Source organism: Oreochromis niloticus, linkage group LG23 (genome assembly GCF_001858045.2).
Source record: "Oreochromis niloticus isolate F11D_XX linkage group LG23, O_niloticus_UMD_NMBU, whole genome shotgun sequence".
Lineage (NCBI taxonomy): Eukaryota > Metazoa > Chordata > Actinopteri > Cichliformes > Cichlidae > Oreochromis > Oreochromis niloticus.
Window position 1 is genome coordinate 23,542,632 of NC_031986.2, and position 22,180 is coordinate 23,564,811.

The window sequence follows — 22,180 nt, forward strand, 5'->3', positions numbered from 1 at the left end:
CTCCAAAATCCCAGCTGTGCCTGAAGAAGAGCCTATTGATCAAAGAGTTACTGTGGAGCACAGCTGTATGCCCACTCTGTCTCTGTCTTTTATATTTAATTTGAAAGGAATTGAATTATCATCAGCCTGCTCTCAATAAATCATAAAAAAGAGAGGACGTGTTATTAGAAATGATTGCAATAGTATTCAGTTTGCTGCAGTCACATGGGCCATGTTTGCTTCAGTTGTCCTACTTCTTGATTAACATACATTAAAAAGACAAAAGCATTACTTAAATCTACAAAACAAAAAGTAAAAGTACTTCCTGAGTTCTTTATGAATCTTGTGCACATTTCATTTCTACAAATGTTTCTTTAACCTGTTCGATAACCTGGATGATAGTTAGCATAATCATCAATGATTTCTGCACCATAGCAGTCATCTGAAATGCTTTTAAACTGTACTTAATCTGCAATTTCTTATTGTGTGTCATACATACAAGTTTAAAACAAAGAAGGTCACTGTATATACAGGTTTTCATTGTGAGCAAAATTTCAGGCTTCAGACAATCAGGTTCAGTTTTTTTCTACTCTTGACTCTGTATGATGTCACAGGCACAAATATGGCCAAATATTTCAGTCAAATGAATGTTAGGTCAAAGGGAGGATGACCTTAAACAGGAAGTAGCTAAAATGGCTTGTTACAGACAGAATGAATTGAACTGAGGGGCTTGTGGAAAAAAGATGCGGTGAGCAGACTATAACTTCATCATACTTCATCTAACTCCACCCATGTGTGACTCCACAGAGGCGGCTGGTGGCACCACGACAAGGCCTCACATCTACTTCTGCCGTTCGCCCAACATGGAGGACTTCACCTGCTGGTGGCATCCGCTCAGCAACCTGACAGACGGAGAGGAAGTCACCCACATCCTCACCTACTCCAAAGAGTATGAACTCCACATATCACAGTTAACTAGGACTGAAGTAAACAGTAGAAGTAGGTGTTGACTGGTGGCCTTGGTGCATATGTTTGAGACCGAGTTGTTGACATAAGAGGGACTAAAAGGCTTTAAACTAACTCACATTAGTGTTTGGAGGCATTTCAGGAGGCACGACATCACATCTGACATTAATCTGGTATAGCTTTATTATTCCCATTCCAGAGGCTGATATTGTGAATTTGTTACCAGCTACATGAGGATAACTGAACGCATTTTTCATGCTAAACATATTGTGTTATAAAACCTTATAAAACAGCCACCCTAACAAACAATAAGAGCCTTGTTTTAGCCTTGTGAAACTATATAAGGAGCCCCAGTTCAGCAGCACACTGAAGTTTCTGGGTCAGGTGAGTTTGTGCAGTTTGATTTCTCGTGCTTCGCGTCACCGGGAAGCTTTTAAGACGTCAATATTTCCAAGCTGCTCTGAAATCCTGAACGCAGACTCACGTGGCCTCAGACAGATGCCAGCCGGCCCAGATGGCAGCCACAGCAAAGAAAACGCTGCCACTAATCAGGACAAATTGGATTGTGCTTTTGACCTCCACGTGGCTTCAGAGCTCCCACTGATTGTTGTTTCATCTCCTGCTGCACTTTGTATGTTTGTTTGGGAAAACAAATGTAGATCAGGGATTATCTGATAAAAAAAGACAAAACCTCACTAAACACCAAAGCAGCTAGGAATAAAGTCACAGCTCAGAGAGGGAGATTACACTCTGCAGGCACACCTCACTGCTGTTTGTGTTTTAATATATTAAACTGTCATTACACACTTTGTATTTACATGAAATACCCTCACTGGGACTGAAAACAAGCATGCTAATAAGGTTAAATATAAGTATATCATTATGCTCCATATAGAAAAGTTCCTTAAAATATTATGGTTAAGATCAATTTGAGGCATTAGCCTAACATTGAACCTGATTTGGGGCTTTGATTTGGCCATTTCTTTAGAATGCATTGAACGACTGGCGACCTGTAGCCCTGACCCCCATCGTGAGCAAATGCTTCGAGAAGCTGGTCAGGGACTTCATCTGCTCCGCACTACCCGACTCACTGGACCCTCTACAGTTCGCATACCGCCACAACAGGTCCACTGATGATGCCATAGCCCTGACACTCCATGCTGCCCTGTCACACCTGGAGAAGAGAGACACGTATGTGAGAATGCTGTTTGTAGATTACAGCTCAGCATTCAACACCATCGTTCCCTCGAAGCTGGACAGGAAACTGCAGGATCTAGGACTGAGCAGCTCCCTCTGCAGCTGGATCCTTAACTTCCTGTCTGACAGACGCCAAGTGGTCAGACTGGGCAGCACCACCTCATCCCCCATCACACTGAACACTGGTGCTCCACAGGGGTGTGTACTGAGCCCTCTCCTGTACTCACTCTACACCTACGACTGCACGGCCACTAACAACTCCAACATCATTGTGAAGTTTGCGGACGACACTACAGTGGTGGGTCTTATCACCAACGGTGATGAGACAGCCTACAGGGAGGAGGTCAGCGCCCTGACCCACTGGTGTCAAGACAACCATCTCACCCTCAACGTCGCAAAGACAAAGGAGCTGATAGTGGACTTCCGGAGGTGCAGAGGAGTACACACCCCCATCACCATCAACGGCGCCGCTGTGGAGAGAGTGAGCAGCTTCCGCTTCCTTGGTGTACATCTGGCTGAGGATCTTACGTGGTCAGTACACATAAACAAGACAGTGAAGAAGGCGCAGCAGCGCCTCTTCTTTCTCAGGAGACTGAAAAGATTTGGCATGAGCCCCCGCATCCTCAGGACCTTCTATCGCTGTGCCATTGAGAGCATCCTCACTGGATGCATCACCACCTGGTATGGCAACACCACCGCTTACAACCGCAAAGCTCTCCAGAGAGTAGTGCGGTGTGCTGAACGGATAATTGGAGGTGAGCTTCCCTCCCTCCAAGACATCTACAGGAAGCGGTGCCTGAGGAAAGCGGGGAGGATCATCAAGGACTCCAGTCACCCCAGCCATAAACTCTTCAGACTACTTCCATCAGGAAGGAGGTTCTGCAGCATCCGGTCCCGTACCAGCAGACTGAGAGACAGCTTTTTCCACCAGGCCATCAGACTGCTGAACACGTCATAGACACCTCACCCTCACTACTGGAACTTCAACATTATGCACTCCATACTGTACATTAATGCCACTGTTTTGCACATACCTACCTCTGTATATTTTATATTTTATATATCTTATTTTATTGTTTACTCTATTTCATTTGTAAAACATGTATATACACACTCACACACACACACACACACACACACACACACACACACACACACACGTAGAAAAACATATTTAGTACACACATTCAGTAATGTATATACCTTTATATATGGTACATATATTTATTACTTTTTAGATTAACCATTTTTATATTTTGCTTGTTGCACGTTATTGTATTTTGCACAACTCTGTTGCTTGTGAAGCTTGCACACAAGAATTTCACTCGCATGTACTGTACCAGTGTACCTGCACATGTGATGTGACAATAAAGGTGATTTGATTTGATTTGAGAATGGTTTTAAGCTGGTTTTAAGCTGGTTTCAGATGTTGGGACTACTTGGTCAGGACTGGATTCAGTCTTGGTTTGGGGTTTGATCGAGAACTTGCCCCAGAATTTGTGTCTCTCTCTCTGTAATCTCCATGTGTTAACCTCAGGTCCTCAGGAGTGAGACCATCTGTTGTGGGATACCTTGTTCTTCTTTTGGCTGAAAACAGTTCTTCAGCACTCTGGTTGGATGTTTGGCTTCATGATGGCTCCAATAACTGTGATAAATTATTGCAAACCTGCTTAAAAATTAGACAAAATTAGACTGTTAAAAAGGCCAAAAACAAAAGAAAGTCCAAGTATTGTTTAAAAAGATGTCCAGTGTTAATTTACTGATTTCCCTTTTGTTTGTTAGTGCTTGTCTAAATGGTTTTTTTCTTTGATTTTGTGAAGGAAGGAAGCCAAACTGGAATGTCCAGACTATGTGACTGGTGGCCCCAACAGCTGCCACTTTGACAGCAGCCACACATCTATATGGACGGTGTACTGTTTGACCGTGACCGCCGTAACCACCCACAGAAACTACACCTCCAAGCAGCACTGCCTGGATGTGGCAGAAATAGGTAAGGGGTCGGATCTGGGTTAAAAATGCTGAGTCAAACTAATTATATGACTCCATTACATAAAAGTTCTGTTTTTTTGTTTGTTTGTTTTGTTTTGGTTTGTTTGTTATTCGGCCAACAACAAAACTGTTCTGTTAAATGGAAATTTATTCAGAATTGGATCAAAATCAGATTTTGGTGCAGATTTCTCCTCGTGACTTCTTATTTACTGACAGAACAGTGATACAAGAAAACACATGAAAAAAGAGCAAGTTTCAAGGCTTCAAAATTCATGTCTGAGTATTGATAAACCAATTCTTTTAAAAAAGCAATCTTCATGCTCAGGCAGCCAGCTGTGCCACCTGTGGTCAAAGCACCAGCGAAATAATGGGCAAAAGTGAGATGACTTTATTGTCTGCAGGTTTTAATTCATTTTACCTCCTGGAAAACTTAAACGACTGCATAAATAAGATAAGTCACAGCAAGTTCACAAGAAGGAGAACTTGTTCTAATCTCAAACTGGATTTAAACCAGAAACAGAAAAACATTTGTACATGAAGAGCCAAAAGACTTTGGACTGGAAATCAGTAGGTTTTTAACTTTTCCTCACTGTCATCGTAATTGAGCTGTAATTTTATGTGTATCTGGTAAAAAGCAACCGAATGTGTTATTAGTACAAGCAGTTCAATATGACCTTTATTCACTATGTGAATAGCAGGTTTTGTCCTTGCTCAAAATTAGCCCTAACTATGTACAGCTGTAAGTTTTACCTCTTTATCATTATATCGCCATTCATTAAAAAAAATTAACACTCAAGAACAGGGGAGGATTTTCCTTTGGGTCTGGGTCAAACATAACTTAAAAATGGTGCCACATGTTTGTCTAGCTATTAATAAGGAACCACTTTTCAGAAACAGGTCGCTTCAGTCTTTAGGCTCGTCTTCAAGTTCATAAAAAGACAAAGAGCACTTGACAGCTGACAGAGCTGCCAGTTTGCAGAGAACTAGGAGTTAAAAACAACTGTAATAGTTACTGTGATGGGGTGAATAATTACCCACCTACTTCGTCTGGATTGGATTAATCCTGAACCTAAATAGAGGATAATAGGGGGATTTGAGGTGTGCGCTATGAAGGGAGATTAAAGGAAGCTTTGTGGCTATCTGGCTGAATCACCATGATACTTACCCTCAACACATAACCTCGTCTGGACAGGTCGTGTTTAGAGTTTTGATTTAAAATTGTCTTTAAGTGTAACAAGTACCGTCTGCTGAGGGAATACCTTTTACACATAAACTGTATATAACAGATGGACACCATCACAGTGATGTCACACATTGGTTTTTATGTAAGTGTTTTGGCTATGCTTTTATTTGGTAACCTAGAGGGACCATATTTGGATGACAGGTCAGAATGCTGTGTTGTCAATATTTGGCTCTTTTGGCACTTCTCATTTGTACTTTTGCAATAGCACCTAAAGATGCCGTCAGCACACACTGTCTGCTGTCTCCTCACAACTTACATGCATTTAAATTTCTGAATCAGGAAATACATAACCAATTGGCTTGGCTCTAAACTCCATTTTTAGCTGGAATGGCAACAAATCAAGCAGCAATTAGAAAGCCGTTCAGTCTATTACAGAGCCTATTCAATTTGGGAAAACAAATTTTACTTTGCTTTGGTCCAAAGTTAAAGTGATTTCCTCGTCTCCTTCATTATGGCACAGTGCCATACCTGAATGCTCTTCTTCAGCTTTATTTAAATGGATCTAGTTTAACATTTAACATCTGTAATGAGCAGCTGTCAGTTTGGAAAGAAACAGCAGCATTGAGAGCAGATTGAGTGGCAAAATAAATGTTTTCACTTATGAATTCACAAGATTAATGGTTTTCCCCCAGCACTGCTCTCTTGACTTATTTTCAGAACCTGTTGCTTTCTGCCAGAAGGCTTAATAACCTCTATTCACCTCCTGTTGCCCTGTTCCACTGACTCAAACCGGTGGCACTCCAGTGATTCATTTTGTGTAGAAAAGTTCAAAAGAGTCAAATTTAGCATCAAACATCTGAGCATGAAGCGCAAGGTTAGGGTTAATGAAGAAAGTTGATAACCACCGTCACGACTGACATGATTGCTGACTTCTGGCTAAATTGGATTTATTCTCCACCGATGCTAATGGCAGTAAAAAGTAACACTTAAGTCTGCAAAGCAAATGGAAATCTAGTTGTGTGAAAAAAAGGGGAATGTAATTATGTGTCTCCACATGAGGTAGATAAATCAGGGTTCCCATGCATTCTTAAGAAGTTTTAAAAAGTATGAAATTTGATTTCACATAAAATGTCTTTACTTGTGAAAGGCCTTTTTACTTTTTTAAGGTACTTATGACTGAAACAAACCATAATACTTAATCAAATATACAGTCATGGTAAAATAAAATTTCACCCTTTTTAAATTCAAATATTTAACATTTCATCAGCAAGTGTGAGCGCCTCTATAAAAGTTTTGGGAGTTTGCTAGTCAGGAACATTCATGTGTGCGGTAACTCAATGCCAAGAAGGAACGACATCAGCAATGGTCTTAGAGAAGCAATCGTTTTCCTGCCTATCATTTACTGAAGCGTTGTAAGATCGTTTCCAAGTCCATCATTCAACCGTGAGGAAGCTTACTCACAAGTGGAAGGCACCTAGAAAAATATGACACAGTGAAGTTTTTCATCATCAGTTCTTTCTAGTAGCACTGATCATGACATTTTTGTAGGTGTTAAGTGTTTGACTGACTGCTACACTGAGGCCGAAGTATAGTGTGTACCACACCTGAGAAGTCGGAAAACACAAACTGTTTACAATGAATACAAAACAGAACTTCTCATGTTGCAACATTGTTTTCCTCTCTTAATTTTTACCAAACAAGCAATGAGAAAAAAAAATTAAAAAAATAAAAAGGGAGAAAAAAACAAAACAAAAAAATCCAAAAAGACCCCCCCGCCAACAAAATAACAAAAGCCACAACCCGGGAGGGATTATGATATTAACTAACCCTTTCCATAAGAACCACACAGAAGTTAGCTACAACATCACTGAGCTTCACGTTCCCGTTAACACAGACAGACATCAGACCACTATGGAGAAGCTAATCCGTTAGTCAGCTGGAACATCCTTAAGTTGAAGTTTAGAGAGGTTTTCCAGAAAGAGACCCCAAATTTTATCAAATGTGCCCTTTTGGTTCTGGATGGAGCAGTGGATCTTTTCCAGACTGAGACACGACATGAGATCAGCAAGCCACTGAACATGGAAGGGCGGGGCAGCAGCCTTCCACCTCATCAAAATGGCACGCCTAGCCTGGAGGGAACCAAAAGACAGCACCCTATGCTTTGCTCTGGGAATATACTTATCATCCTCTCCTGCTGTACCAAAGAGAGCCATTTTTATGTGATGTTTTAAAGCTTCTATGTACTACTGCTGTACATTCATATACAGAATGGTAACAAAACTGAGTCAAAAGAAGAAGAAAAATTATGAAAGGACCTGCTATCACAGGCCATACTTAATTAATATAACCAGATGTAATGCAGAAAGACTAAAGGAGACCAAGTTTTTCTTCAATCCAATTTCAGTCAACTATAACAAGCAGAGACTGAAGTTAGTATGTGCTTGTTATCGTTTGTAAAAAGCTGCAGGATCATATAAAGTTGAAACCACAGAATCTCTCAGTGTGCTCAGTCTGAACTGAAGTAATTTAGCTGTGGAGCATTTCAAGGTTAACCATGTGAGTGAGCTCCTGATGTAATTAGAATCTTGTTTCACTTCATATTGAGTCTATTAGCAGCCATTCATTCTTACTTAAATATAAGATTCACAAGGTCATTCCTTAATTGAGGGAAGTTTTTTAAAAGCCTCAAACCCTGCTCATATTGAGATTCTGCGTGTAATGACCATGAGGCCTCTGCCAGCTGCTAATCTCATTTATTGGGGACTGAGTGTCTGTTATTATCCAGATGCTGCACATTTGGACCAGAGCAGTCCACTTCCTGAGCTGGTTTTGAGGGGTTGCAGATTGGAGGTCTGCTTGGTATCATTATCATTGAACACGTGTGTGAAGCAGCGTCATGTGATCAGCAGTGTAGTGCTCTTTTTGTTGTGTGCCTCAGACATCAGGGGAGGTCAGAGACGTCGCTCTTATCACAGCCATGCAGGAGATTCAGCTAACAGCTGCAGATAGAGTCCAACGCAGGGTGGCGGTTTCACTGGAAGGGAAGTTAAAGGTTACAGTTCCAGTGTTAGAAACTAATTATTCTCATGACTCATTACTGAAATGTCGCACACCTAAAAAGAAGGAAACACACCTTAGATGAATCAGTCAGAGGGTGAATTTCCCTCTGACAAATACCGTTTGATGTCGAATTTCAATTACAGCTTTACTGAGAACACTTCAATACATTTTCACGACTCACTACATAGTGAGTTTGACATTTTTTAATGTTAAAATATATAGAGTGTAGTGTTTATATTATATCCCTGTATAGTACTCTCAAAGCCTCCCAATATGCTTTGTGATAAGTAGGGTACTAATAGTTACTACCCAAGTCTAAGAGAAAAGAGAACCCAGAATTTTGACAAGTCTGATACACTAGTATTTACCATGTTCTGGATCTTTTTTTTATTCACAGTTCAGACAGAAACACCAGTCAACCTGACCTACAACCTGACAGACGTCGGTGGTGATGAAGTGGGCCACAATGCGCTGATCTCCTGGACCTACCCGGTGCCTGCCCATGTGCAGTATGGTTGGATCACGCTGGTCTATGAGCTGCAGTACAGACGTATTACCGAGCCAGACAACTGGAAGGTAATGAGAGAAGTAATAGTGAGTTTTTATACAAATGGAAAAAAAACCAAACAAGTTCTTGGGTGAAGCTGTTTACATTTACAGTTCTGGATATTTATTTAGGAAAGAAAAGAAGTCTTTACATCGCTGAGGTGTGTTTCTGAATTAAATTGGTGATATTTGCCTTTATTTTATTTTACTTTACTTTTAAAATAATTTAAGCGCAGACAACTGGTTCAAATGTGAGATTACAGTCATTTGTTTTAATCTAGTTTTGGTTTCAGGTGAATGAGAACTTATTGTAATTCACTGAAACTAGCTTGTGGGTGTGAGGAAGATGTTGGATACATCATCTGCATAGAAGATGATATTTTGAATCTTGTACAGAATTTGATTAATAGACGTTAGAGAAAACAAGCTCAAACAAAAATGTGATGAGGATGGCGAACTTCAACAAAATGTCAGGAAAAATGAGGAGAGACCCTAAATTGAGCACACAATTGAGAATCTCAAGATACAAAACAAACAAACCAAAAACAAAAAAAAGTTTTGCTAACAAAAATCTGCGTAAAACAATGTGGCAGAAAATGTTATACACGTTACACTGAGTTCATTTCTCTTCTTTAGACAGAGTTTCAAGTATAAAGTAGTTCATTATGGTCTGCATGTCACAGAACATGTTGTCTGTTTGCAGGTGAAGCATCCTCTACGTGAGCCTCAGGTGGAGCTTCTTGGACTCCCGGTGGATGACTACGTGGTCCGAGTTCGTTGCCGTCCGCAGCACTCCAAGCTGTGGAGTGACTGGAGTGCCACGCTGTTGATGAGCATCCCCCCGAGGCCGTCTGCAGGTACATCAGCAGCCAGATGCAGTGACGGTGCTGATTTACATGCTTCTGGTTTTGACTTTTAAGTGTTTCTTATTTTTACATTTATTGTTGTTTTAATTGCACAGTATGTTTCTGCATTTATAAATTATATTTTATGGGTTTCTCATGAGATTCATTTTGAACAAATTTTATTGCAAGTACAAAAAAGTTAAGCACCTATTTTTATTGTAGATCCTAACTAAAGCTTTATAATGCAGGCATAAAATCACATTGCATTTAGTACAGGCAATGATAGGACATCAATAACTTAACTAAAAAACACCATCCAGTTAAAAGCTCTCAACACAAACTCAGTAGTGCTGTGGTTCAGGAGGAAGGATTGATTCTGTCAAACATCTACAGCTTGACACTAGACATTAACCCTGCAGACACATGCTAAGCTTTTTTAAGCACATTAAGCATATTTCTTGTACATGCAATGTTGTTTTAAAAAAAAACAAACGAAGAAAAACCAAACATAAAAGGCAGTTTTTCAGACATAGAAAACAGCATTTCTTTCAGTGCAGTGCCAGGATTCTGAATTTGGAGGGAATGGATCAGATCTATTTGAGCTGAGGTTTCACATTACAGAAGTTAATGTTTTTAATGCTACCACTTCTATTTATTACAAGCAGGTACATGTGACTGTATCAATCAAGGAATCAGTAATGTTATTTTTGCTGTACATTAGAAAGATTAATATAAGCCAGTTCACAAGCTGTGGGTAGTGACTGAAAGATGCTCTCCCTCAGTGATCGGGTGAGGACTTCAGCCATTTGGGAGGGATTCAGATTAGAGGCGCTACTACTCCATAGATGATGGATAGACACTGAAATCCAACTGAAATTAAATAAATCCTGTCTTATTTGAATTATTTCCATCATATAGGCTAGATCACAGTAAAAGAGAGCTGAAGAAAGAGACTGTTTGATGAGCTACATTGACTCTCATCAATCGAGAGGCTCACTGTACTTTAAATTCATTAATTTCTCTCAATAGAAACTGCCTCTGCTTTCAAAGAGAAACATATGCAGTAATTTTCAGCTCTGTGTAGTTCGACTATGAAAAAAGCTACTGTGTAAAATACATGTGACCTATTTATTAACAATTTCAGGAAAAATGAGTTTTTTCCCCTAAGGCTAGTGTAAATATCTTTTAAACAGCAGGAGAAAGCCATGCTGCTTCAAAAAGCATCATGCCCATGTCACAAGATATGGCATCCACAGCAGTATGCAATGCAAAAGGAAAAAAAATTAAAGAAAGGTTCTTGATTCTCTGCTGAATAGCCCCTGCTTGCTTAACAGGCATCAGTTCATGTGAAATGGCCTTTTCTGATTGATTTGAATGATAAATTAATGAATGTTATCTTCAAAGATTGGAAAACGACAATCTTTTTTTCATTTTTTATTTTTAATTGTATTTGTTATAATCATTTAACATAAATCAAGGAAAATCTCTCTCACAGGCAGTCCTGATGGGCTCTTTGTTAAATTGGTGGGTCCAAGCCCCTTAGGCCCACCCACAACACCACAAAAGATTTCCTCTATTAAAAAAAATCCCTTTTCCCAATTAAATGTGTCACTGAAGGAGTAAAGCTGCAGGGGGGGAGGAGAGGGACGGTGACTCAAAGTGTGTTTTACCTGTGCAGGTAAATTGCTGGTGCTGATTCTGGTGACTGGAGTCGGCGTTGTGGCTCTGCTTGTTATCACCTTCAGTATTGTTCTACAAAGCAAGAGGTGAGAAAAAATACACATCTGTTTCTGTCACACACACACACACACACATGTGCGCACACACACACACACATATCATTTAATTTAGATTTTTGGACTTAATATCGCAGGTGTAGAAGTAAGACGCTAACTGCTGCCCTGCTTCTTGTTTTTGTAGCTGTCAATAAGAATTTTCTTTACATCTGAACTGATTCATTTTTAGGAAGACCTTCAAAGTTGTAAAGAATGTTCAGCTGCAGAGGAATTGTTAAACTATCCAATTCTGACGCAAAGGAAGAGCTGACTAAGAGAAAACTGTAAATTCTTTAAAAGATTAAAAACCTTTTATGGCTGGAACACCGACTTCGTTCAATGTGTGTGTGCCAGCTTAGTGCTGCCGTGAAGCTGCCTATTTTATGTGTCAATTAAAGACTCATGGTAAAAAGCAAGTACACCCTTTTTCAAGGTTTTACATATCACTACATAATAAAAAAAAATCTAGTCCCACCAGAGCATTTCAATCAGGTTGAAGTCTGGACTTTGACTGAGCCACAGTCAGTCTGTTGTAGATTCTCTACTGTGCTTGGGATCATTGTCCTGTTTCATGACACAGTTTGGGCCAAGCTTTAGTTGTTGGACAGATGGTCTCAAATTTGACCCTAGAATACTTGGGTATACAGAGCACCTCATGGTCGACTCATTGACTTGTGGCTGCAAAACAAGCCTAACTCCACCACCATGCTGTAAGCTGGTATGAATTGTTTGTGCTGATACACTGTGTCTGTTTTTGTGCATTATGATCAAACATCTTTACTTTGGTATCTTCTGCCCAAAGGATGTCTTCTGGTTTGTTCAGATGCATCACTGGAAACTTAAGCTGTGTTGCAATGTTCTTTTTAGAGAGAAGTTGTTTTCTCTTGGCAGCCCCTTCAAACCAGCCTGTTGATTAGTCTTTTTTGAATAATCCTTTTCACAAGAGAAATTATGGACTTCAGATAGTTTGAAAATGGCCTAAAAAACATTTTCAGGTTGATGGGCCACTACAAATGCATCTCCAAGGTCATTGCCCATGTCTTTCCTCCTTGGCGTTGTGTTAACATACACCTGAATGCTTCAGACCACCAAACTTCCAAAATGAAAAGCTAATTCAAATTGGGGGTTAACCTGACCTGGGACACTGTAGACTGTGTAGTCACAAAATAGAGGGGGTGTGGCTTATGAACTATACTACATACAGCCACCAGGAGGTGATCAGGATATTTTGGCTTCACTTCTGAATCACGTGTTTGAGCTTCTCTTCCCTATAATTGCCCCATTATACACACCAACAAGTTCCTATTTAAAACAGAAAGTGGTTCAGGATAATATTTTCCATGAGAACCTTTCAGAGGCTCCACAGAAACACACTGTGAAAAATAAAGATTAGCTTCTGTCCTCAGTGTGGACAAAATGAATGAACCAAGATAGGTTTTGTCTCTTCTCAGGATCACACTGTCACAGTGTGGGAGGATGAATGCGCCGTTTTTGTTTGCGTGCTGACATGTTCAAACCTCCTCTCTGTCTACGTTCACCTTCAGAATAAAAGAGTACTTCCTGCCACCCATTCCAAAGCCACGGATCATCGGCATTGACCCATTGCTTCTGAAGGTAAGATGCGTGCATGCATCCCTGCTTTCAGGGTCGTGTTTTAGCCATTTGTCCTGACCTTGTACTTCTGCTCCTTTATTGCTTTCTCTCCATTTGTTTGCTTTTATCTCTCCTCCCCCTCTTTTTCTTATTGTATCCTCATGTTTCTCCTTCTTTCGCTGTTTTCACTGAAAATTGCCCTCATGTTCGTTTTCTTTTTTCTATCACTTTCCTCATTTCCCATTTACATTTTGATTTTATTTTTCCTCATCTCTTTTCTTAATTTTCATTTCTCATTTTTCTGCTTTCCTGATCCTCTTCCTCTTAATTTCTTAATTTGCCTTACAATCATTTCCTTTATCATTATTATTCTTTTCCCATTCTCTTCTACATCTTAATTTCTCATTGGGTTATTAATTTTTTCTTTATTTATTTATTCCTTCCATCCTCACCTCCATCCTCAGAAGGGGAACTTGGACGAAATCAACCGTCACTTCAGTAACTTCCACAGCTACAGGCCTCCAAGCTACACTGAGGAAGTCTGGGACCACGTGAGCGCCAATGACATCTATCTCACCACACCAAAGCACAACAGCAACGCACACAACCCTACAGAATCAGAGAGGGACACCTTAATAGTTCCCTGCAACCCGGCGCCTTCAGAAGTGTCTGCCCGCCATCAGCTCACAGCTCTAAACCCAAACTCGTACATGCAGAGTGTGCCACCTTACTGCTCTTTACCCAGTGAAGCCTTCAGCCCACCTCTGAGTATTCCTTCCCCGTGGCCGATGCCAGAGATCGTATCACTGCCTGGTACGGACTACAGCATGATGGAACATCCCAGCCTTTCCAACGCCATCCCCACTCCAGACCTCACTTTCAGTACCAGCCACTCACCGCAGGACTTCTACACCTGTGTCCAGCTCCTAAATGAAAGTGGTGAGGTGCATCTAGTGCCATGCTTGCCGCCGCCATACTGCAGGGAGTTCCCACCTCTCCCAAGGGCCAATTTAGATACTGCAGAGAAGGAGGAGAAAAAGAAGGCAACCAACTACCAAACTAGGAAGAATGATGGCGGCAACTCTGAGAAGAGTGAGGCGGCTGTCCCTCTGCTGCCTGTTGCTGTTGACAACAGTGGCTGAGTCACAGGAAGGAGATCCATAAACTTTGAGAAAATGCGTCTAACGCAGAGACCTTTAAAATATGCAAAGTAAAATCTCCTGTAACCTGCTGGTTTGACTGGAAAGTGATACTGTTCTGTTCCACACCACTCAAGCTTCAAAGAAGAAGAGCACCTGGTTGACTCAACAACAGGAAGTAAACCTGCAGGCTCAAAGAGCCTTTTTTTAGCTTGCTAAAATCCTGATCTAGTATTGGAATCCATTTAACAGACTATGGACCAACAATACTGATGCAATAAAGAACATTATGTTTTGATGACCAACATTTGGGCCCTCACAGTGTTGAAACTGATCATTTCAAAGACACTTGGCTAAATTTTAAGCTTCACCTGCACTATGCTAGATTTAAAATCAAAGAAATCAATAGTTAAGAGAAAAAAAATCAAGACCAAATTAATACAAGCAAGCACGTCATCCACAAAAGCTGGATTTCCTGGTGAGATTAACACTGAGCCCTATTTATGGGTAATGGAGTTCATCAAACTTGAGGAAGCGTAACTGTAAATAAAAGAATATAAATGTCACATTACCACTCGCTGCTTTTCCCCAAAGCTTCTCATTCAGGGTTGTATGTCTTCTCAGGAAAAAGTGCAGTCTGATGTTGAAGGATGTTTGATTTACGGGGTATGTTTAACTTTCAACCCACTGTTTTCTTTATCCGTCATTAAAGCAACATCTGGTGCATATTACACATATATGTTACAAAGCTGTAAATATCAAACTCTACCAGCTGGCAATCTTCATGTCCAGGATATCAACTTATTCCATTGTGTTGTACTTACATGTGCCAGCCTTGTACGGGAATATTTGCATCACACTCTCCATCACTTTCAGAATGTGAGTCTGGCACATTTTAGTGGGTATCCCAGACTGGGGAGGAAAAAAATAAAAAATACACAAAAAAATAACAAAAAAATTATATATACATATATATATATATATATATATATATATATATATATATATATATATATATATATATATATATATATATATATATATATATATATATGGGTGACGGAAAGGCTTGGACCCGAAGTTAAACTCACACTGCTGGTACGACATGAAGCTGGCTGCCGCGAAGAAGCCGGACGTGGCAGATGAGAACACCTGTTTCTCTTCAGAGGAGAAACCTTTTACATTTTCAGTCCCAACAGATTTATTTAGAGATTTATTCCAGAAATATAAGGAATCAAGGAAAAGTAACTCCGCTCCCTCAGGAAGACAGAAACTGTGAATTTCTTTTCATTGTACTCAGTATGTTTAACTTTGTGAGGTCTCAGTCAGGACCCTATATTTTGGAGAGAAGCAAAAGGCATTCTGATTGCTGTAACTTTTGGGAATTGGGATAATAACAAAATGACTTTGTAATCACTAAGCATCAGTATAATCACTGAGACCTCACAGGATTAACGAACTTCTACCTCTGGCCACATCTCTTTAGTTTCCAGAGAATATTCAATAAAGTAAAGCCCTCCCCCCGTGGACTATTACACTGTAATATATATTTTCATAACAGATGGTTTCAGTCAGGATTAAAAAATAACACTATTACAAAAAGTGTTATATATATTTTTTGAAATGATGAAAGACCACCCTCAGGTAGTGTGTTCTTTATTTTCTTGGATAGAAGTGACATATTTTGGAAATCAGAGCAAAGAGAACCAGTGCATGCATTCAAATTGCAGTATTACATTTTGTATTTAGGCCAATGAATTCAAAGATACTGAGTCTGAGGACTCGTCTGGGGTTAAATACAAAGAGTTGGTTGAAAAAGAAGGATGTTTTCAAGAGCAAATCCAATCTGTCCATCTGCTGCTGGCTGATCTTTGGTGCCAGGTGATCTTACTCTATTTCCAGATTGTAATGACAGCTAAAATTAGAAAGCAGTTCTAGCACTATTCTTCAGACCAATGGGATGAACAATACCTGTAGTGTGTCTAAGACATAAGGCCTCTTGATGTACCAGTCTTACCTCTTAATGTTCAAACACTTCCATAATATATATCCTAGACACCCTGAGAAGGATTTGACCAGTCAGTATCCTGAAATTCAAGCCCAACAATATCATGAAATCATTTGGCTGTTTTAGAATGTCTTAAAACTTTTCCAGCATCAGAGTTCCAAACATGACACCAAAGAAAAGCCAGTAGCATTTTACCAGCTGGATACACTGGGTGATTTTTGATTCCTTATGCCTCAGAGAAATGCTGTAACCACTGTGTTGAGGTGGGTTCTGTAGCTTACTAATAATTTCTACCTTGTTATTGTCGAAATGGCTGCCACTGCTGTCCGACTAGCTGTTTCAGGACACAGAAATACATGAAATGACCACAAAATCATACTTTAGCAGTGGAAAGCAATGAGTTCCTATCCTGTTGCCATGGTTACCAGAGAGTTTTACATGTACTTACTGGTTAATTCCATTAAAAAGTCTTTTTCCAACATGATGATGATATCTTGACAGAGTTACACCAATACTGGACACCAAGATATACTCATCCTCTTAAAGAGTGACAAAGTCCACATTTGGCAGTTGAAGTTTTCCATCCTGCTCCCCATCAATAATTCTGCATGTTTGAAAATAATGCTTAGAGGAGCCTTTAAATATGACCCCAATGAGTTTTTTACAAGCATCCACATGTGATGAGTCAGAATTCACACCCACTGTAACTATTACTATTTCTATCAAACCACAGCCCTGAGAATACAATCTTGGTTTTATCTGTTACTCCTTTTCCACAGATATGGTGCTGGTGGCTAATCTAGATCTGTTTTTATGCATTTCCACCAAAAGGAGAACAGTTCCACCCAATTGCTGAGCCCATAGCTGGACCCCCTAATGCCAGCGGCTCTGGGAGGGCTACCATAAGAAAGGCAATAATAATTAACAGGTTCAGCCCACAGAATTATTTTTCTTCCAATGGAAAGTACCTCAACTTCTGTCAGTATTAACCCAATAAACTTATAAAATTATAAGTTCTCAAACTCTTGAAAATGTGGGTTCGTTCTTAAAAGTCACTGTCACAGAACTGGCACCAGCACCAGAAGGTAGGAGTTAAGTTTTGACAAAAATGTAGTGTTTGACCTCCTGGGTTAAAATACAGGGCTGATTTCCTGTAGTGAGGTCTGGCTGCCCTAACCATAACACTGACTGAGAAAGAAAACAATAATTACTGTCCAACATGGGACACAAACTGCGCTCTCCTCATTGACAGTCTTGGGTTCAAGCTGCTCTACCACCTTACCCTTCTGAGGTGTAAGGTGACTTTTATTCTACTGCTACCATTAATCACATGATGTTTGTAGACATGTCATGTATTTCTGCAAGACCAAGTTGAGCTGTGTAGATATGCCATGTCATGTGTGGTGGATTCATTGAGGATAAAAAACTGACCCTGATGGATGTGTTGGAAGTGGACCACTATCTATAAAACTCTTGTCATTGTACACTGATGTAAACACCGCTGCCCTGTTAGCTCTGACACTGAGAAGTGTGCCGTCACTGTGGTTTTTTTTCTCGTTGATGTTGCAGTTAGACGTCGTGCTGTTACCTCTTCTTGTGCCTGTACGTGCCTTTTTTCACAGAGTACTATTTGTTTGCTGTTCCTCTGTCGTGTTGAACTCTCAAGCAGCCAACGTGCCACTCCTACACGCCTGGAAATCTTTTAATGTAAGCAAAAATGGTTGATGGGGGAACACCTACAGTGTCTGCACATGTGTGCTGTGTGGAGCATGTACAAAACCTGCTCAGTGTTAGTTACAGTTTCACCTTTTATTGTGTCTAGACAAAAGCACTTTCGATTACTCTTCAATAAAATAAAGAGTTTAAAAGCTTCTAAAAGTGTGTGGGCTTCATCATTCTTAAGGCGTACACCTTTAAATCAAAACTGTTTGAGATGGTTGATAAAATGGAGTGATTCGTGATTGCTCCAAGAATAATCATTCTGGTTTATTTCCTCTCATGTTTCTCACTAATGTGTCCAAATTGTAGTTAAGTGTCAGCATAACTGGATTTGGTTCTGTTCTGCCTCCTATGTGAGTTATATCTTCTTGTCCTTGTGATGATCAACAACTTGTTTAAAGAACATACATAAAGTGTCTATAGATAAATAGTTACTAAATATTAATTAACTGACGATCATGGCTCATGAGTTGGCAGTTCGTCTTGTAACTGGAAGGTTACCGGTTCGAGCCCCGGCTCGGACAGTCTCAGTCGTTGTGTCCTTGGGCAAGACACTTCACCCGTTACCTACTGGTGGTGGTCAGAGCGCCCGGTGGCGCCAGTGTCTGGCAGCTGTGGCTACAATGTAGCTTGCCATCACATGTGTGTGAATGGGTGAATGACTGAATGTAGTGTAAAGCTCTTTGGGGTCCTTAGGGACTAAGTAAAGGGCTATACAAATACAGGCCACTTACCATTTAATTAACTGTCAATATATCATTTATAAATGCCTAGAATAAAGAGCTAGGCTTACTTTAGGCGGAACTGGGCTTATCGTAAGTTTTATTTTGTAACAGGCCTAAATGAACCAAACACCAAAAGAAGCTAAAAATGAAAAAAGTAGAAAATAAATAATGTGAAATTAAGAGAAAACAGTGGCTTCTCGTGAGAGTCAAATGTCTCATGTGTGAAAGTCCACTGACTGCTCGAGTTTTCCCTGGATGATCCATTTTCATTCCTCAGTCTGAGCACATGGCTGTTTTTGGTAACTCACAGTCCCTTCCACCAGAGATACAATCAGACACCAGGAGTTAAGGAGTGAAGTAGGTGTCCTACTTAAGGAGACTTCCTTATTTTTTATTTATTAAATACGATGGTTGGCACAGCTCCACCATTTACCCACTGCTTTTTGTTTGTTTGTTTTTTAAAGCAGGCATTTAATGATCTCAACATGACAGTATTCCTGGAGCTGTTTATATTGTCACAGTCATGTGAAAAAGAAAGATTTCTTTGCAGTCCTGTGGCAAACGCTCTATGATTCAGTAGCTTGTGGAACCCCCTTTAATTGCAATAAACTGAATTCATCATTGAATGTTTGACTTCATCAGTGTCTCACATGGTTATGGAGGAATTTTGACCCTCTCTTCTTGCTTCATGGAGGTGTGTGTGCATTCATTTATGCACAGCTCTCTTAAAGTCCCTCTACAGCATTTCAATCAGGTTGACATTTGGACATTTGGACTTTGACTGGGCCTTTTTCTTTTTCAGCCATTCTGTTGTACATTTTCTGCTGTGCTTGGCATCCAGTTTGGTCCAAGCTTTAGCTGTTAGACCGAAGTCCTCACATTTGACTCTAGAATACTTTGGTATACAGAGGAGTTCATGGTCAGCTCAGTGACAGCTCCACTTTGGTCTCATTTGTTCAAAGGATATTGTTCTATAAGTATTCAAGCATTCAAACCTAAGCTATGCTGCCATGTTCTTTTTAGCGAAAAGAGGCTTATACCTGGAAATCCTTTCAAACAAGTCATACTTGGTCGTTTTTCTGGTTATGAGGTCTGTAGCATCTGAGATGTAGCCCGTGGGTTTTTTGCAGTTTGAACATTGCATGGGCTGACCTAGGGGTAAATTTGCTGGGACGTCGACTCCTGGGAAGATTGCATCAATCATTAGTGCTGCTAATTAAGTACATTTGATTAGCAGCACTTTTCTTCTATTTAGCATCCTTTCAGCAGATCCAACATAGCATTGTTATATAAGCTGTAAGCGTTGTGTCTCAGCAGCTGTGGTGACTAACTAGATCAAGCACTTCAACTATACATCAGAAGCTTTTTTTAAAAGAAAAAAGGAAAAAAGAAAGAAGAAAAAAAGAAATACACAAGGCCCAGGCAAGAGGAGGCAGAGGATGTGTTGTCTTCTGTTGCTGTTACAGCAGACATGGACATTGCCTCAGATACAAACTTAGGCGGGTGAATTCAGACCCACTGTAATCTCACTGTGGCTCAGTGCCATCTGTGACGCACCGAGCCAGACATTCACACACTTCTCCAGTGTCCAATTTCTCACTTAGGCCTAATTGAAAAATAAATTCATTACTCACAACAAAGTTATTCAAGGAAACTTCAGAGGCCAGTGAGAAATATCCATGTCTGCCACACTGTCACCATGAAATCATGCCTGCTGCTCAGAGTAATGTCAGTGTTAACAGCAGCACAGTGTCTCTGTTCCTTCTGTTAAACTGTGCACACAGGTATGCAAGAGTGAGTAACCATGGTTACAAAGGGACGCCGTGATCATCATTCCCACCCGAACACCTCAGGCTATTATGAAATTTTAGCTCTTTTTTTCTTTTCTCTTTGGTGTTATGAGGCATTGACGGGAGAGAGGAATTAAACACAAAAACACACTAATAGAAAGAGAAAAAAGGTTTGGTTTTACTGAATAAAAAAATAAAATTGCAATCCAGGTATCCACAGAAGGGTAAATCCACAGGAAAAGTCAACCCAGGAAAAGGCTCTTTTATAGTGATTCAATTATAAAAGGGACCAACATTTACAAAATAAGAGCATGACAGTAAAGCAGAGAGCTCAACCTCACAGTTTATCATCTTATATAGCAGCTTTGTCCCTTCCTGCCATGCTACAGCTGTCTCTCACACCACTTTATACACAGAGGGTTAAAAACACTTATGTGTTCTCAGTCACAGCTCCTCTGCCAATCCTCCTCTATCCTCTAGCTTCATTTAGGGTTTCCTTCAAGACTGATTTTAAGGACACACACAGAAAAAAAGGCCCTGAACTGCCGTAGGTTTTCTGTCTGTGTGTGTGTGTCACCCCTGTAATGGACTGGATGGTGTGGTGTAAAGATTAATGTGCAAAATCATTAATTTTGTGGCAAATGATAAAGAATTGATTTGCAGAAGCAGAAAAATATAATCGTATTAATGTCAATGTTCCTGCTTAAAACAGCTGGATTAGGAATCACCACAGGCTCGCTCTGAAATTATGATTATTATAATATTTTATCCAAGAGCTTTTCCTGGTTTTTATTCAGTCAGTTACAGTAAATAAAGTCTTTCCATAATTAGCTCTACATGCATGCAGGAAGACTCGTGTATCTTATTAATCTAATGAGACCAAGTAGAAACACATCACGTGAAGTGGAAATAGACTCTCATGGGAAAAGAGAAGGAGTTTAAATTCAGTTTGATCTGCTGAAACATCCAGTAATTAGAATTCATTTTGTAAGCCTTTAAACTCGAAATAATGAGCTCATAATATCAGTGTGTGTGTGAGTGTGTGACTTAAATTAGCTGCATTCTCAGACTATAAATAGTCCAGATGATTGTCAGCTGACTGCAGATAAACACAGACACACACAAACACAGACACACACAGGCCTGGGAGACTGCAGTTCCTGCCACTGACTGAGAAAATCAGCTTTCTACGGGAGGTCGTGTTACAAAAGCAAAAATAAAAACTGAAAAATAAACGGTTCTATGCACTGAAATGGTTAGTCATGTGGTTAAAGGACAGGGAGGCAGTCATCACTTGTTTTCTGTGCTTGAGTCCAGTGATACATCAGTGTGGAGTTTTATTTTTCTTCCTTTTTCTTTCTTTTAGAAGCTTTGTTTTCTGTGTTTCAAAGCAAGCGTGTTATCATGCCGAGTGACTATAACACAGAGAGTTTACCTGCTGTCTGAAACCAGAATACAGGAAAGAAACTAAGTGAAGAAAAGGGGAGGGCAACAGAGGAGTAGAGAGAAAGGACAAAGAAACTACAGGAGAAAGAAAAGGTTAAAAAAGAAAAGGACTCAATAAAAGGAAAGCTCTGAAGAAACAATGTCATGACTAAATAATAAAAAACAAACAAACTGACCTCCAAACACATTTCATTATGTTTTTGGTCATTATTTGATAAGC

General features: G+C 40.0%; 1 protein-coding gene and 1 long non-coding RNA gene across 5 annotated transcripts in view; one reads left to right on the forward strand and one right to left on the reverse strand.

Moving 5' to 3' along the window:
- crfa4 (cytokine receptor family, class I receptor 4) overlaps window positions 1-15,237 on the forward strand; it is a 52,133-nt gene extending 36,896 nt beyond the window's left edge. For all 3 annotated transcript variants that reach the window (XM_005459179.4, XM_025903182.1, XM_005459180.4), the window contains exons 3-9: window positions 787-928; window positions 3,963-4,132; window positions 8,772-8,950; window positions 9,624-9,777; window positions 11,444-11,531; window positions 13,085-13,154; window positions 13,598-15,237. In XM_005459179.4, coding sequence (XP_005459236.1) covers window positions 787-928; window positions 3,963-4,132; window positions 8,772-8,950; window positions 9,624-9,777; window positions 11,444-11,531; window positions 13,085-13,154; window positions 13,598-14,275 — 1,481 coding nt within the window. In that variant the 3' untranslated portion in view covers window positions 14,276-15,237. The remainder of the gene's footprint in view (window positions 1-786; window positions 929-3,962; window positions 4,133-8,771; window positions 8,951-9,623; window positions 9,778-11,443; window positions 11,532-13,084; window positions 13,155-13,597) is intronic.
- On the reverse strand, window positions 8,834-18,152 carry LOC106098982 (uncharacterized). 2 transcript variants are annotated; one of them, XR_001225299.2, is made up of 3 exons: window positions 16,575-18,152; window positions 11,436-11,517; window positions 8,834-8,943 (listed from the first exon to the last, which is right to left on the reverse strand). It is a non-coding gene; the product is annotated as an uncharacterized LOC106098982 (long non-coding RNA). The 2 variants fall into 2 exon arrangements; XR_003216429.1 differs by having other exon boundaries at window positions 11,436-11,555.
- Between the last annotated feature and the right edge of the window lie 4,028 nt (window positions 18,153-22,180).